General features: G+C 61.7%; 1 protein-coding gene across 1 annotated transcript; it reads right to left on the bottom strand.

Annotated features, from left to right (window-relative positions):
* Positions 1–2,505: 2,505 nt before the first annotated feature.
* On the bottom strand, positions 2,506–12,033 carry CBX2 (chromobox 2). Its single transcript, XM_086688218.1, has 5 exons — positions 11,912–12,033; positions 11,796–11,839; positions 10,709–10,774; positions 8,233–8,335; positions 2,506–6,818 (listed from the first exon to the last, which is right to left on the bottom strand). Exons 1-5 carry the CDS (start codon positions 11,981–11,983, stop codon positions 5,514–5,516), a joined length of 1,590 nt encoding a protein of 529 aa, XP_086544344.1. The 5' UTR covers positions 11,984–12,033; the 3' UTR covers positions 2,506–5,513.
* Between the last annotated feature and the right edge of the window lie 787 nt (positions 12,034–12,820).

Raw genomic sequence — 12,820 nt, 5'->3', positions numbered from 1 at the left:
GCATCTTCTGTCCTCGGCCAACCGATTGGGGATCCCGCCCTTGACGGTGCTCTCGGCGCCTCCTTCCCCAATTCTGAGAGCCCAGTGGGAGGATCCGGGAGGTGGGGAGCGACCTGCGCCGGCGGGGAGGTGGGGGTGGGGGGGGTGGGAGGCTCTGGGCAGCGGGTCTCGGGGCCTTGAGCGCCCTACGGGCTTGAGGGGCCCGCGCCCTCTGCGGGCGGAGTCCGGGGCGGGGATGGAGTGGGGAGGCCGGCGAGGGGCGCGGAGGGCGACCAGCCCCTGAGCTGTGGCCCAGCTGCTCGGCCGGGACTCCCTCAAGCGACCTCTCCTGGGTGTCTGGACAGCGGAGTGGGCTCATGTTCGGGAAGAGTGGAGGGCTCCGACTCAGCCCCCACTTCCCGGCTACCTGGGCACCAGCACCCTCTGCGTTGACCGAGAGCTCCTTCCGCGGTCTCCGTTCCCTGGGCAGGTTCTCTGGGAAAGCGACCAGCGGGGGAGGCCTTGGCCCGCGGTGCCGCCTCCGTCCTGGGTCGGCTCGCCTGCGTCCCTAGGGCCGGGCCGGCTCCTGTGGCTGCCGCCGGTTGAACTGGAATCTTTGTGGCTCTTCGGAGCGCGTCGGATCGAATCCATTTTTCTGTCCCTTTGGTGCTCACAGCGCACGGATCCTGGTCGAGGCCCTGTGCTGTGCGCGGGAGACCCGACGGCGAGAAGGCCGGCACCGGGCGTTTCGGGGGCTCAAGCTCTGATTTCCTCCTCTCACCAAAAAGTCCTCCAGGCCCAGAGGGGGCCTCGGATCCAGCTGGAGTCTGGGATGGGAGCTGCTCCGTGCTTGGCGGCGCTCCACGGCGTCCAGCCTCGGGGGCCTGGACACGGGGAAGAGGCCGTGGGTTGGGGCCGGGGCTTTCTTCCCAAGACTTCGGAATTGGAGGTAGCCAGGGGCACCTGGGAGCAGTCGGGGTGGGGATCGCGCCATTCGGTTCCCGGGGGCAGCTCGGAGCCAGAGGTGGGGGCTGTCCCCCCGCGCGTCCCAAGAGCCAGAGGCTCGAACTCCGCGGGTCGCGCGCGCCCTCTAGAGGCGATGGTCTCAGTCCCTCTCCCGGCGCCCACCCCCTCCCGGCCTTTCGTTTCGCGAAGCGCCTTCCTGGGTTTCCAAACGAGCCGGGAAAGACTCGTCTCCCCCACCCAAAAGCGCGCCACAGTGGGCCACGGTGGGCGCCCCCTCTGCGCCCTCCCTTGAGGACAGGAGGGGGGTGTTCAGCCGGCGGGATCCGCGTCCTCGGAGCCTTGCTGACCCATCGCGCCAGGCGCCCTGGGGCTGGACCCGACAGCGCGGGGCTGAGTCCGGGGGGAGGCCGAGGGCCGGGCCGGGGCCCTTGGCAGCCCAGCCCATTCTTCTGGGAAGGCGGTGGATTAGGCCATCAGATCAGCGGCGCAGAAACGAACAAAGGCCGGTGTGGGTCAGGGCCCCGCACCCGTCTGGCGGAGCCTCTGGACAACTGGGCTCCGCTCGGCTCGCCTACTCCTCCCCGGCCATCCCCACCCCTTTCTGCAGCTCTCAAAAGCCAGAGAGAGGACAGGACGCCTAGCGTCATCCCTGCCCACCTTCTCCAAAACAAAACAGCTCCAGCGTCTGCAGGGACAGCGAAAGAACAGGCCTGGAGCCCTCCCTGCAAGAGCCTCACGTCAAATTCTCAGGCCTCTTCTGGAGAGTGGGCTGCATTGCTATTTGTAGTGGGAAGCTCTGCCGGAAGGAAAACATTCAGGCCTTTGCCCCAACTAGCCTTTCAACTAGTGGTGGCCAGCATCCAGACCCCTCTTCTGCCTCCACTTCAAAGGGAGCTCGGTTCTCCCTGGAGGCTGAAATTTATGAACAAATTCATGCGTTGGGTGATGCAAACCTTACAGACCCAGGGAAGGTTCGTAATGAGCAATCATCTCTTTATGATGAGCTACGAGCGAGGAGCACAGTAGCAGCAGGGACTGGAAGCCTCTGGAGCGCCACGGTGACTCCCGTGGGACTTTATAGCCGGTGCCCCACGTGGTGGACTGTAGGGTTTGAGTAACTTTCCAACACAGGTTTTGTTTTGTTTTTGTTTTTTTTACTTAAAACGTCACTTTCTGGGAGAGGTTTCAAAGTGAGTTTATTCTGCATTGCAGCGTCCCTGGCTTCTACCCACAAAGTGCCAGTAGTGACCAACACTGCCCTGCCCCCCAGTTGTGACACCCACAATCCTCTCCAGATGTTTCCAAATCACCCCGTGTAAACTGCCGATGGAGGGGTTCACCTTTAGAATCAGCCCCATCCCTTTATTGAGAAAACAAAACAAAACAAAACACCTTTTTCTGCTCTCCGGGAAAGGGGCTATAACCCTCTCCCAAAGCTTTGGTTTTGGTTTTTGTTTTTTGGTCCCATGATTCAGTCTGTGTCCAGAGATGGCTTTTGACTCAAGAAAGGGAAAGTGAAGGCAACTGTTCCCAGGCATCACTCACGAGGTACACCAGGCCGACAAGTGAAAAACAGTATTTATTGATATACTAAAAATTAACAGAAAGTAAGACAAAAACCTGACACCATTCACTAATGTCTTTCCCCTGCAAAATAAATTAACGTCAAAAAAAAACCCCAAAAAACAAAAAACCTGCGACGTATGCCTAGTGTTAGTTCTCCCAAAATACTAGAAAAGCAACAGAATCTTTAGATGTACTTGAGCAAAATATCTGGTCATCTAGGCACACTACTCTGCCCCTCCTCCCACCCCTCCCCCCAAACCACTGTGGGCTTCCTGGGGGAAGCATTCTCTCTAACTGGTAGGTCCTGATTGAATATGGGGGCCGGGCTGCTCTGATTTCAACAAAGATCTTCAGCTTCCCAGGGCCATAACCTATTCACTTTTGTCCTTTTAAAAAAAGCAAACAGCCATAGTTTAAAGCAATCAGGAGTGGCATACATGAATTTCTTTTTTTAATTAAAAAACACAAATCAAGCCAGCAATCGGCACTGGTCCAAAGCTCTGGTCCTTCCCATCTCCCCCTAATGAAACCTCTAGGCCCAGGTCAGAATTTTGAGCGTAACCGAAACGAGGAACGCTCTTTTTGGTACCAAAAAATATATATAAAAATAGGTCAAATCCTCTTAAGAGGACAGACTGGGCACTTCTTCCTATCCGTTACGAGCAAACAAAGACACGACAGTATTATAACACCCACTCAGCATACACTGTGATGCGGTCCACGTAGAAGACCCTGCAGATTAAAGAAACGAGGGGTCTCAAACCAGACGTGACTGACGGATGCCCAGCCACACACACACCCGCCCACCCACACGCACAGCACACACATGTACACATAGCAGCAAATAAAAAAGTACTACTTTTATTGGTAAACGTGACGGTCAACTCTTCAGTGAAGGCAGTCATGCCTGCACGCGTGCGCACACACACACACGCGCGTGCACGCACGCACACATGCACACACCCTTTTAAACATGAACCACGTGGAGTCAGAAGCACCAGAATGAAAACCACACAACACAGCAAGGCAAAGTGGCTGGGAGTAAGGTGTTTGCAGATTCGACTTTGGGATTATAGTAGCTGGTAAACAGAAAGGCACCGCATCGGGGTTTGGTGCAGACACACGCTGGTCCGACAGCTCACGGAAGCCCGGGCTGTCCCAGAGGCCTGGGGAGCCGCTGCTGGCCTGGCTTTGCGGCCTCTAAGGCAGCACAGTGCCTGGCACAAAAGGAGCTGAAAAACCAGGAGACGGGCAGCCCCCCTGAGGGGGAGCCCTCTCTTCACAGCCAGGGAGCACATGGGTGCCTGGGAACCAGACGGGGAGCTGGTGCCAGTGGCCCAGTGTGCCGGGACCCCTTTCTTCCAGACCGTGCAGTGTGAGCCGCGATCCCTTCCTCCCACTTTCCAGCGTTTAGCCTGGCTGTCTGGGACCCCCCAGCCCTCCGGATCTGCCAAGAGGGGCACCCCTCCCTGCCGCAGCCCAGCACGGCTACCGCGCAGCAAACCTGGAAGCTACATCTGGATGCCCCTTGACGAGGTCCTGGACACGTGTCTGTCCCCAAAGGCACACTGTTGAAATTGATTCAGGTTCACGAAAGCCATCTTTCGATTTGGCGCGCAGGGTGAGGGACTAGGGGGCCGGAGGTCTGGCAGGCGCGCCCCTCAGAGAGCAGAGCCCGCTGTGGAAGTCTGGGCTCCCCTGTGATCAAGGCAACAGGACAGAGGGCGTGCCCACACCTGCTGGCTGGCTGTCACTGACAGCCGAGGCAGAGGAGGACCCACACCTCCACGTTTCTTTTGGCATCACAAAGACCCAGCGTCCCCACTCCTTGACCCACCTTTCTGCCACAGGCCACACAAGACCGCTCCCGGACTCGGCTGTCTGGGGACAGGCAGTTGGGCAGGCAGATTTGCCCTTTCCTGGGGGCCCTCCAACAGGTGGGGCGCCCAGATTGTGCCCCACTTCCAAATGGTCCGAGGGTACAGCCTTGCAGCTGGGAGGGAGCACACGGAACCCCCAAAGGCGGGAGGGATTGTCAGGGAGCGGGGGGGGGGGGTCCACCTGGGGGGAGAGGCCGCTGTGGGAGGGAGCTGGGCTAAGCACCTGCCCACACTCCCACCTTCCAGGGGCTCTCAGGGGCCCTCTGTGGGACCACGGCTGTCCTGGCACGAACGGCAGAAAGGAGGGCAGCCAGAGACACCCTTCTGCTTCTCCCCATAATGGGGAGGCTCTAGAGACCGACCCCTCCCAGATCTGACCTCTAAGACATTTCGGTGCTGCAGGCGTTAACCTGAACCAGGCTTACAGGGCACCAAGGGAGGTCTGCAGGGCTCCCAAGCACGGCTACAGCCAGCCTACATTCAGGCCACGGCCCTCTGGTGTCGACATGGGGGCAGGGACAGGGAGGCAGGCAGACCCCTAGTCCTTGGCAACTCAGGCACTGAAGGGAGTCCTGACTGGTGAGGTCCCTTACCTGGCCCGCGGCCCATCGTCTAAAAACCTAGCTAAGCCCGCACGCCGTCCTTCAAGGCCTGACCCCCCCCCTCCACCCCAACTTCCCAGTACGCATTCCTTCCCCACCGCCGGGCAGGAACGCCCAAGCTGGATCTCTCCTCTAACAGCTGCGCCCCTGGGAAATCCAGAGGAAAGCTGACCACTACTCTGTCATCACAAGCCAGGGAGAGCAGGTCACACAGCCAACAGGGGACGGCCTTGAGAAACGTTCAGCCAGGGACCCGGGAGGCAGACTTCCTGAGGCATATGGGAAGTGACAGCAGAGGCCCAGAGGTAGAAATGAGGGCAAGGCCAGGCCTTGGCAAGGCATCAAGGTATGACCCTGCCTGAAGCCACACGCAGGGCCTCGGGGAGTCCCCTCCAAGCCTGCCCTTGAAGGAGGCTACCCGGACCCTGGGGAGGGCCCGGGGTACAGGGACATCATCAAAGCAAAGCCAGAGGCCAGAGAAGGGCAGGCAAGAGCCGGGCAGCCAGGCGGCTACGGGGCATCAGTAATGTCTCAGGTTGAAGAAGCCCACGCTGGTGGGGGACTCCTTCACCGTGACTGTGATGAGGTTGGCGGTGACATCGGTGACAAAGACGTGCTCGATGAGGCTGCGGGTGGGCTTCCAGTCCTGGCTGGTCTGGACAGACACAGACAGGTTCTGTCCAGCGCCGGGCGGGGAGACCGGGTCGGGGTCGGAGTCGGAACTGCTGTTCTCCTCTCCGGTGCTCATCTCGGACGGCAAGGCCGCCTTGCGCACTTCTCCGGGGCCCGCGTGGCCCTCCTGCCCACCGGGGCCCGAGCTGCCTTTGACACAGTCCCTCTTGCCTGCAGGGGTGGGCAGAGCGGCCCCCCTAGAAGCCAGCTTCTCACTCTTGTTGGCGTCGCAGGACACGCTGGCCCCGCTCCCCCCGGGGGGGGCGCCCCCGGCGCTCTTCCCGGTGGCCGGGTTGGTGGCAGGGACGCCCTTGGTGGCCGCAGCATGGCGGGCAACCGCACCCACCCCTGGTGTGCCGTTCTTGACACTCTGTAAGTCCAAGACCTGGGGGCTCAGCTCCTGGGCGGGTGCAGGCTGGGCACCCAGGCACCCGGCAGGGGCCTTGCCACCGCTGTGGACGTAGGGGGACCCCCCCGCACTCCCTCCTTTCTGCTCCACAGTCCCGCTGCCGGGGGCCTTTGGGGCTTTGCTTCCCGGGGGGCTCATCCCCAGTTCCCCCTTCTGCGTCCTCACCTTGAGGTCCAGCCCGAGGCCGCACTTGCTGGTGGTCTGGGCCTTGAGCGCCAGTCTGCTGGCGGCCTGGGCCTGGCTCTGGCTCATTCGGTTCATGTAGTGCACAATGGAACTCTGCCAGCTGATGCCACCCCGGCTGGGACTGCCAGCCATGCCCTTCATGAGGCTGGCCAGGTTCTCCGGGCTGGCCACGGCGCCGGGGCCACCGCAGGCCTCCTTGGCGTGGGCCTTCAGGGCCGCCAGGCCCGCCACGGGGGCGCTGAGCGGCGGGGGCAGCTTGCCGGCCGGCGTCCCCAGGTCCTTCCGGGCGGTTTTCAGCACCTTGGCCAGGCTCACGGGTCTCCGGGCTGCCTTCTGCTCTGGGGGCAAGGGCTTGCGGCCTCGCTTCTTCCGGACGGGGTCCTTCAACTCAGGCTTGGCCACCAAGATCTGGGCCTTCTTCTGAGGCACTGGGTGGGTCTCGCGGCCCCGGGGACCCCTCTTGGCGTCTAAGTCGCTGTCTTCGTCTTCGTCCGAGGACGTGGAGGAAGATGTGGACGAAGACGTGGAACTGCTGGACTTGGAGGGGGCGTCGGGTTCCTGCAAAGAGAGCGGGAGGGGTCACCACCTCCACGGCCGGGCCCCCGGCGTCCAGAGGGCATCAGACACCTCCAAGCCAAACCTCTGGTGGGTTCCACAGGAGAGAAGCAGCCAAGAGGGAGCGACTTCTCGGCACCTTGCTCCAGAAAAGTTTGGAAAGTCCTCCTGAGAGTCCGTGGACTGCAGTTAAAAGCAGAACCGACAGCACCAGAAACCCCAGGTGGGTCAGGAAGTCAGGGCAGAGTCAGCGCGGCCACGTCCCCGGCACTAGGGCCGTGACGGGGACAGACCCCGCTGCACACAAGTCAGACGGGAAAGCGCAGGGCAGCCCAACTCACGGGCCTCAGGCTAGGAGGCAGGAGAAGATGTGCGAGGGCTCTGCCACCGAATGCAAGAGGACACCCTGCTTCAGTCGTCACGCTTCCAAAGGTGACCCCTTCAGAACATTCCAGCGACTGGGAAAACAAACTGCTGCCCTCCCATCTCCTGGGCGTCTCCCCACGTGCAAGTAATGCAGCCCACTTCCCCCTGACTTGGCGTCTCAAGAGGCGCACCGTAGGGAGGCCGAGCCAGCACGGGCTCCCTGCGGCAAAGCTCGCCTGCCTTCAGCGGGGGACAATCAAGTGCTGCCCAGAGCCTCAGGGCCTCCTCGTCCAGCCAGGCCCACTGCCTCGATGCCACTTCTGTGGTCCCCAGCTGGTGGGAGCCCGAGCCACAGGGCTGGCCTGCGTCGCCTCCCTCCATAAACACCCCATAGTCTCCCACACGGGACCCCCCCAAAGCTTAAAGCAAGGTTTCCACAGCCCCCCGCAAGGGCGGTTTTTGTAAGCGACTGAGCTCTGGGCCACAGTGTGTCGTTTTGAGATCCTGGGGCAGGGCCCTCGAGAAAGGAATGTAAGACACGGTCAAGACCGAGGCCCTGACCCTTTCGCTCCATGCTGCCTCGGAACTGAAGGCAGGACGCTGCCACGGCCCCCAGGTGCATGTGTACCCGTGAACTGCCCCGGGTAGTTGTGTCTGTTCAGTGAATCTACAAGCGCCTACGGTGTCCTTCCTGTTCCTGTGAGCCACCAGCAGTGAGACAGTGGTCAGCAGACAAGTCTGACCCTGCCGCCCACTAGAAAGGAGTGTAGGAAGAACACAGAATGAACAAGAAACCGGCTCTGGAGGGGGTCGGCCAGGGCAGGGCCCTGCTGGGGGCAGGGGCAGGGGCAGGAGCTGGGGCTTGCTGTTGCCCCCTGCTGGCAGAGGCACAAGTGAGGAAGGAAGCCTGAGGCCGGGGTCTTCTGAGCAAGGGAACCACCTCTGCAGCCACAGCAGCCCCATCCCTGTTCCCCAAAGCCCTCAACCCTCCCGCCCCGCCCAGAGAGAGCGCTGGGAGGGAAGGAGCCACGTCAGGCCAGCAGCCACCCACCTTGAGCTTGGAGTGCCGGCTACAGGACATCACCGTGTGCTTCCTGGGCCTGCCCCTCGGCCGCTTGCCTCGCTTCCGGTTCTGCACCTCCTTCTCGTGTTCCCTTAAGACAGTCACCAATCAGGGTGGGAGAAGCCCTGCACCCACACCCCCTCCCACCACAGGGGAACCCCAGGGCTTCCAACAGCCCGACACTCAGAGCCTCGGGTAGCTGATCGCCACCTTCACTGCTAACACCTGGACAGTCAGTTAACGTATCTACCGCAGAGGTCTACACCCTCCCCTGTGTGATATGCTTATTGTTTTCCATCCCTCCGTTTCATTTGCAAAAGCGAGAGAAATTCCAGCAAAGCTGGGAAAGGAACACTTCTCCGGTTTTCTGACTCCCCTTCAGACAAACCTGTGCTAACCGCAGTTACTTCCTGCAAAAAAAAACGTTTTATGGAACTTCTAAAACGCAGCCCGCTAGGAGCCAGAACTCCCACGTGGTGCGACCCCACCATTCCAAACGAGAGTCCCAGGCAGGGAGACAAGGACCACGGGCCCCAGCCTCTACCTCTCCGCAGCTGCACCACGCTCACACGTCCCCGGGGCACAGGTCAGGGGGGGACCAAGGACTCTGCTCTTAGAGCCGGTGCCCCTGGTTCACAGTTCCCTCCCCGGTTCCTCTTCCTAGGACCTCGCTGTTCCTAGACAGTATTCTAGATTGGGAGCACTGGAGGCGCCCAGTCCCCAAATGGCTGGGGCTCAAAGCTCACACCTCCAGGAGGACATCTCCAGTCAGCTCGGGAACTCCTAGGACTCAGGGTCGTAAAGCCAAGACAGCCGCCTCCAGCCACCCCCAGAGGAAGCTGGTACTTCAGGGCACCCCTGGGGAAGAGGCCCGATCCGGAGAAGCTTCCCGGTAATTAAAACAGACAAACATCACCTCGTTGGGGCCCGAAAGGGCATCTCTTAAAGGATCCAGTGAGTACAACCAGACAGAACTCAGAGTCCAAAGCGGCCCCTAACTGGTCTCCTAAAAGGGCAGGGCCGTCTCAGGGTCTCCTCTGCCGATACGTTAACCTCACCTGCAGATTCTGAACCTCAGGCTTGCCCTTAAAAATGCCACATTACCCCACGCCAAGCATGTGACTGCCAGCTCCTAGCTTCCAGGGGTGCGGGTTCTACTGGGCGCAGAGGGGAAGGGAGACACCCACCTTCTCTGATTTCTCTCCCCCATGATGGAAACCAGACTACCCCATACTTCAATCCTTACACCTCTCGGACACTTGCTAACCCCAGTTCTTACCTGCCGTGCAATAACCCAAAGTAAAGTTAAGGACACACCCTCTCTCAACAGTTAGGATGCTGTCTCGCAGAGAAATGGACCAGATGCCCCCCCCATCCCCCCAACCTCACTTACAAGACCCGGATTACGAATTAAATAGTAGATGATCAGATATCAGGTTATTGATAAGCTTTTCCAAAGGTATTCAAGTTTAGGCTCACCTCGTGTTTGCTCACCCTACCAAAAGCCTAGCTTTATTTTCTTCCTGTTGTCATGGCCTCTCTGAGAAGACCAAAAACACCATGCTTCAGTGGGGGGCCGGGGGAGTGGGTTAAAAAGTGGACCAGAGAACACGCTGGCCAGACTGACCCTAGACGGGCAAGTTTTTGAGCAACTAACCCATCTGCCTCTATCAACAGGGCAAGCCCCAGCAAAGCACCCACACCTTGCCTCCACCAGCGTGCTTGGGAACAGCACCCTCCACCCCCGGACCCTCAGGCCAGGGTGGGAGGCCCACCCATCGCCTGCCCCTCACCCCCCTTTTGCCTGAAGTCAAAGACGTCTCTCTCAACCCCAGTCTCCTATCTAAAAGAAAAGATGACGTCTATTATTACAAGAGCAAATTCGTCCCCTGAGACTGGCAAGGGCACGCGCTCAGTCCCACCTGGCTCACAGCTTAGACGTGTTGTTTCCAGCACAGAATACCACAGCAGGCGTAACGTTTTGCTGTGCTGTTTGGGCTCCCTCTCTGAGCCCTCTCTTGCCCAACGGCACCCTCAGGCAGCACCGGGCAGCCAGGTCGCTAATTTTATGGCAAACCTGTCATCCTGGTTTTTCTTAGCGCTGTTAGCAAATTACTCAACAAAAAAGGCCAACCAGAGGAACCAGAACTTTTCACGAAGGAACCGAGAGGTTCGTTTTTGCACGCGTGGCTGTCACAAAGGCCCAAAGCAGCGCTAACTCAGTGACTTCTTAGGTCTGGACACACGCGGGCCAGCCGAGGGAAGGTGGGGTAGGGTCTCATCTGGGACCTCGGGGCTTGCTGCACCTTCAGACATGGGACAGAAGGTCCTCTGGTGACCACCGCTACTGGAACTCAGACCACAGCACAAGCCCCGGACCCCTGGAAGGCCAGCACGGCTCTATGATAGGCCACTGTGTCCCCAACGCTGTCCCCCTTCCCACACGTGGTGTTAACTTTCTCACTTCTTCTGGAAGGCCAGGAGCAGCCTCGGGTCCAGGATATTTTCCTCTGGCTCCCAGCTGTTGTGTCTGGAAAAGGAAAAAACAAGGTGTCAAGAAACACCAGACAGGCAGTGACCAGCTACTTCAGAAAACAGCCGGAGTGGGGTTGCCCTATTGCCCTCCAATCCCTGCTGGGGGCAAGGGCACAGGGGTGCTGGGGCAGAGTCCCCCCAAGTCCCACCCGTGGCCAGGATGAATTGCTGGAGACTGGGGGTCTTGGAGCCAACACCTTAGCCTCAAACTCAAAGGGAAACCACCACCTCTACCCCCAATTCACATTAGGCTTCAGGAAAACTCCACGGTCTCCCTCCCCCCCCCCCCCCCCCCCCCCCCCCCCCCGGGAGGAAAACGAATCCCAGTAAAATGGGAAGTAGCCGGGAGGGAAGCCCCCAAACCCTGGCCCGGATCCAGGAAGGGAAGGGAAGGCCGCTGCAGGATGCAGGGAGGGGAAGGCCGAGGGGCACAGCAGCGCAGCCCAAAGATTAAGAACAATGTGGCTGGCGCCCAAGTGAGCGCGGGCCAGGGCACCGGGAGGGGAAAGCAAAGAAAGAAAAGTGGGGGCCGGGAAGAAACGGGAAACGGGTGGGCCCAAGGAGCTGTAAACAGAGCCCCTTCCGGGGATGCCAAACACCCTTCCTTACTTTAAAAGGGGGAGAGGAAAAAAAAAAAAAAAGGAGTCCTACGTCCATCAATAGAAAGCTCAGGTTACAGCGGGGAAAATGTGGACGGGAGGAGGGGGGCTCGCGTCCCGCGCGGAGGGCCGGGGCGGCCCGGGGGCACAAGCAACAAATGGGCGCGGGAGGGAAGCGGGCCGGGGGCGCGGGGTCCGGGCCGCGGCCGGAGGGGCTTCCGGGGGAGGCCGTCAGCCCCGCGCCCCGCGGGCCCGTAAACAAAGGGCGGCCCCGCGCAGGCTGCGCGCCCCCTTCCCGCCGAGCCCTCGGGGACCCCGCGAACTTCCCGCCCAGCGCGCGGACGCCCCCGCCCCCTCACCCCCCGGGGCCGAGGTGGCGCGGGCGGGAAGGCGGGCGCCGCCGTGTCGGGGACTCACTTGGAGGACCAGCCGCGCCACTTGACCAGGTACTCCAGCTTGCCCTGCAGGGAAAGAAGAGGCGCGTGAGCCGGGGCGGGAGGGCGCAGGGAGGGCGCGGGCCGGGCCGCACGCACCTTGCGGAGCCGCTTGCTCAGGATGCACTCGGCGGCGAAGACCTGCTCGCCCACGCTGCTCAGCTCCTCCATGCTGCCGCGCGCGCCCGCTCCGACCGCGGCGCCCGCCGCTCCCCGCTCCCCGCGCCGCCGCCGCCGCCGCCGCCGCCGCCGCCGCCGCGCGCCCCGCCGGCCGCACACAAAGCACCGCCCCCGCCCCGCGTAGGGCCCGCCCCGCGCACGCGCACCGCCGCCGCGTCCCCGCGCCGCGCCCGGCCCGCGCCCGCCCCCGCGGGCCACCCCCGTCCGGCGCCGACCAATGGGAGCGCGGGGGCGGGCGCGGGGCGGGGCGCGCATTGTTCGCGGCGGGCTCGGCCTCGCGCCCGGGGCTGGGGTCCCGCGCGCGCGCGCGGGGGCCGGGCCCGGGGTTGGGGGTGGGGTGTGTGTGGGTCCCTCGCGGGGAGGAAGGGGCAACTCGAGGCCTGGGACCCGGGAGCCGCCCGCCCTGCCCCGCTTGCGCCCCGGGGCGCGCCCGGCCTCCTCCGAACTTCGTTTTCCGGGCAAAAAGCCATTGTTCGGGCCCGAACGGGGGGAAGTCGGCCGCTTCCTGCCCCGGCCTCCGAGGGGCGCTGCTGCGGGGCCCCGCCCGCCCTCTACCCTTCCGCACTGGGGCCCCTTCTGCTTGGGGCAGAGGTCTTCTCTGTTTTGCGCGCCAGCCAGCCGAACGGGGCCGGGGGCGGGGAAGGAATGGGAGACAAAGTACTGGGGCAGGGGAGCAGCCTAGCCTTTCCCCCCCCAAAGGCGGGAGAGAAAAACGCACCAAATGAAGACGCGTATTGCTCCGTGTTTTCTTCGAGCCATGAAGAGTGGGACCCAGCCCCCCAAGATTTAGGGCACGCCGTTGGGAGGAAAGCAATCGCACCTTTTCTT

The sequence above is a fragment of the Puma concolor genome, chromosome E1 (assembly GCF_028749965.1).
Source record: "Puma concolor isolate L17-30 chromosome E1, mPumCon1.1.hap2, whole genome shotgun sequence".
NCBI classification, from domain to species: domain Eukaryota; kingdom Metazoa; phylum Chordata; class Mammalia; order Carnivora; family Felidae; genus Puma; species Puma concolor.
The sequence above is the reverse complement of the archived record's forward strand: the minus strand, read 5'-3'. Positions and strand labels throughout refer to the sequence as shown.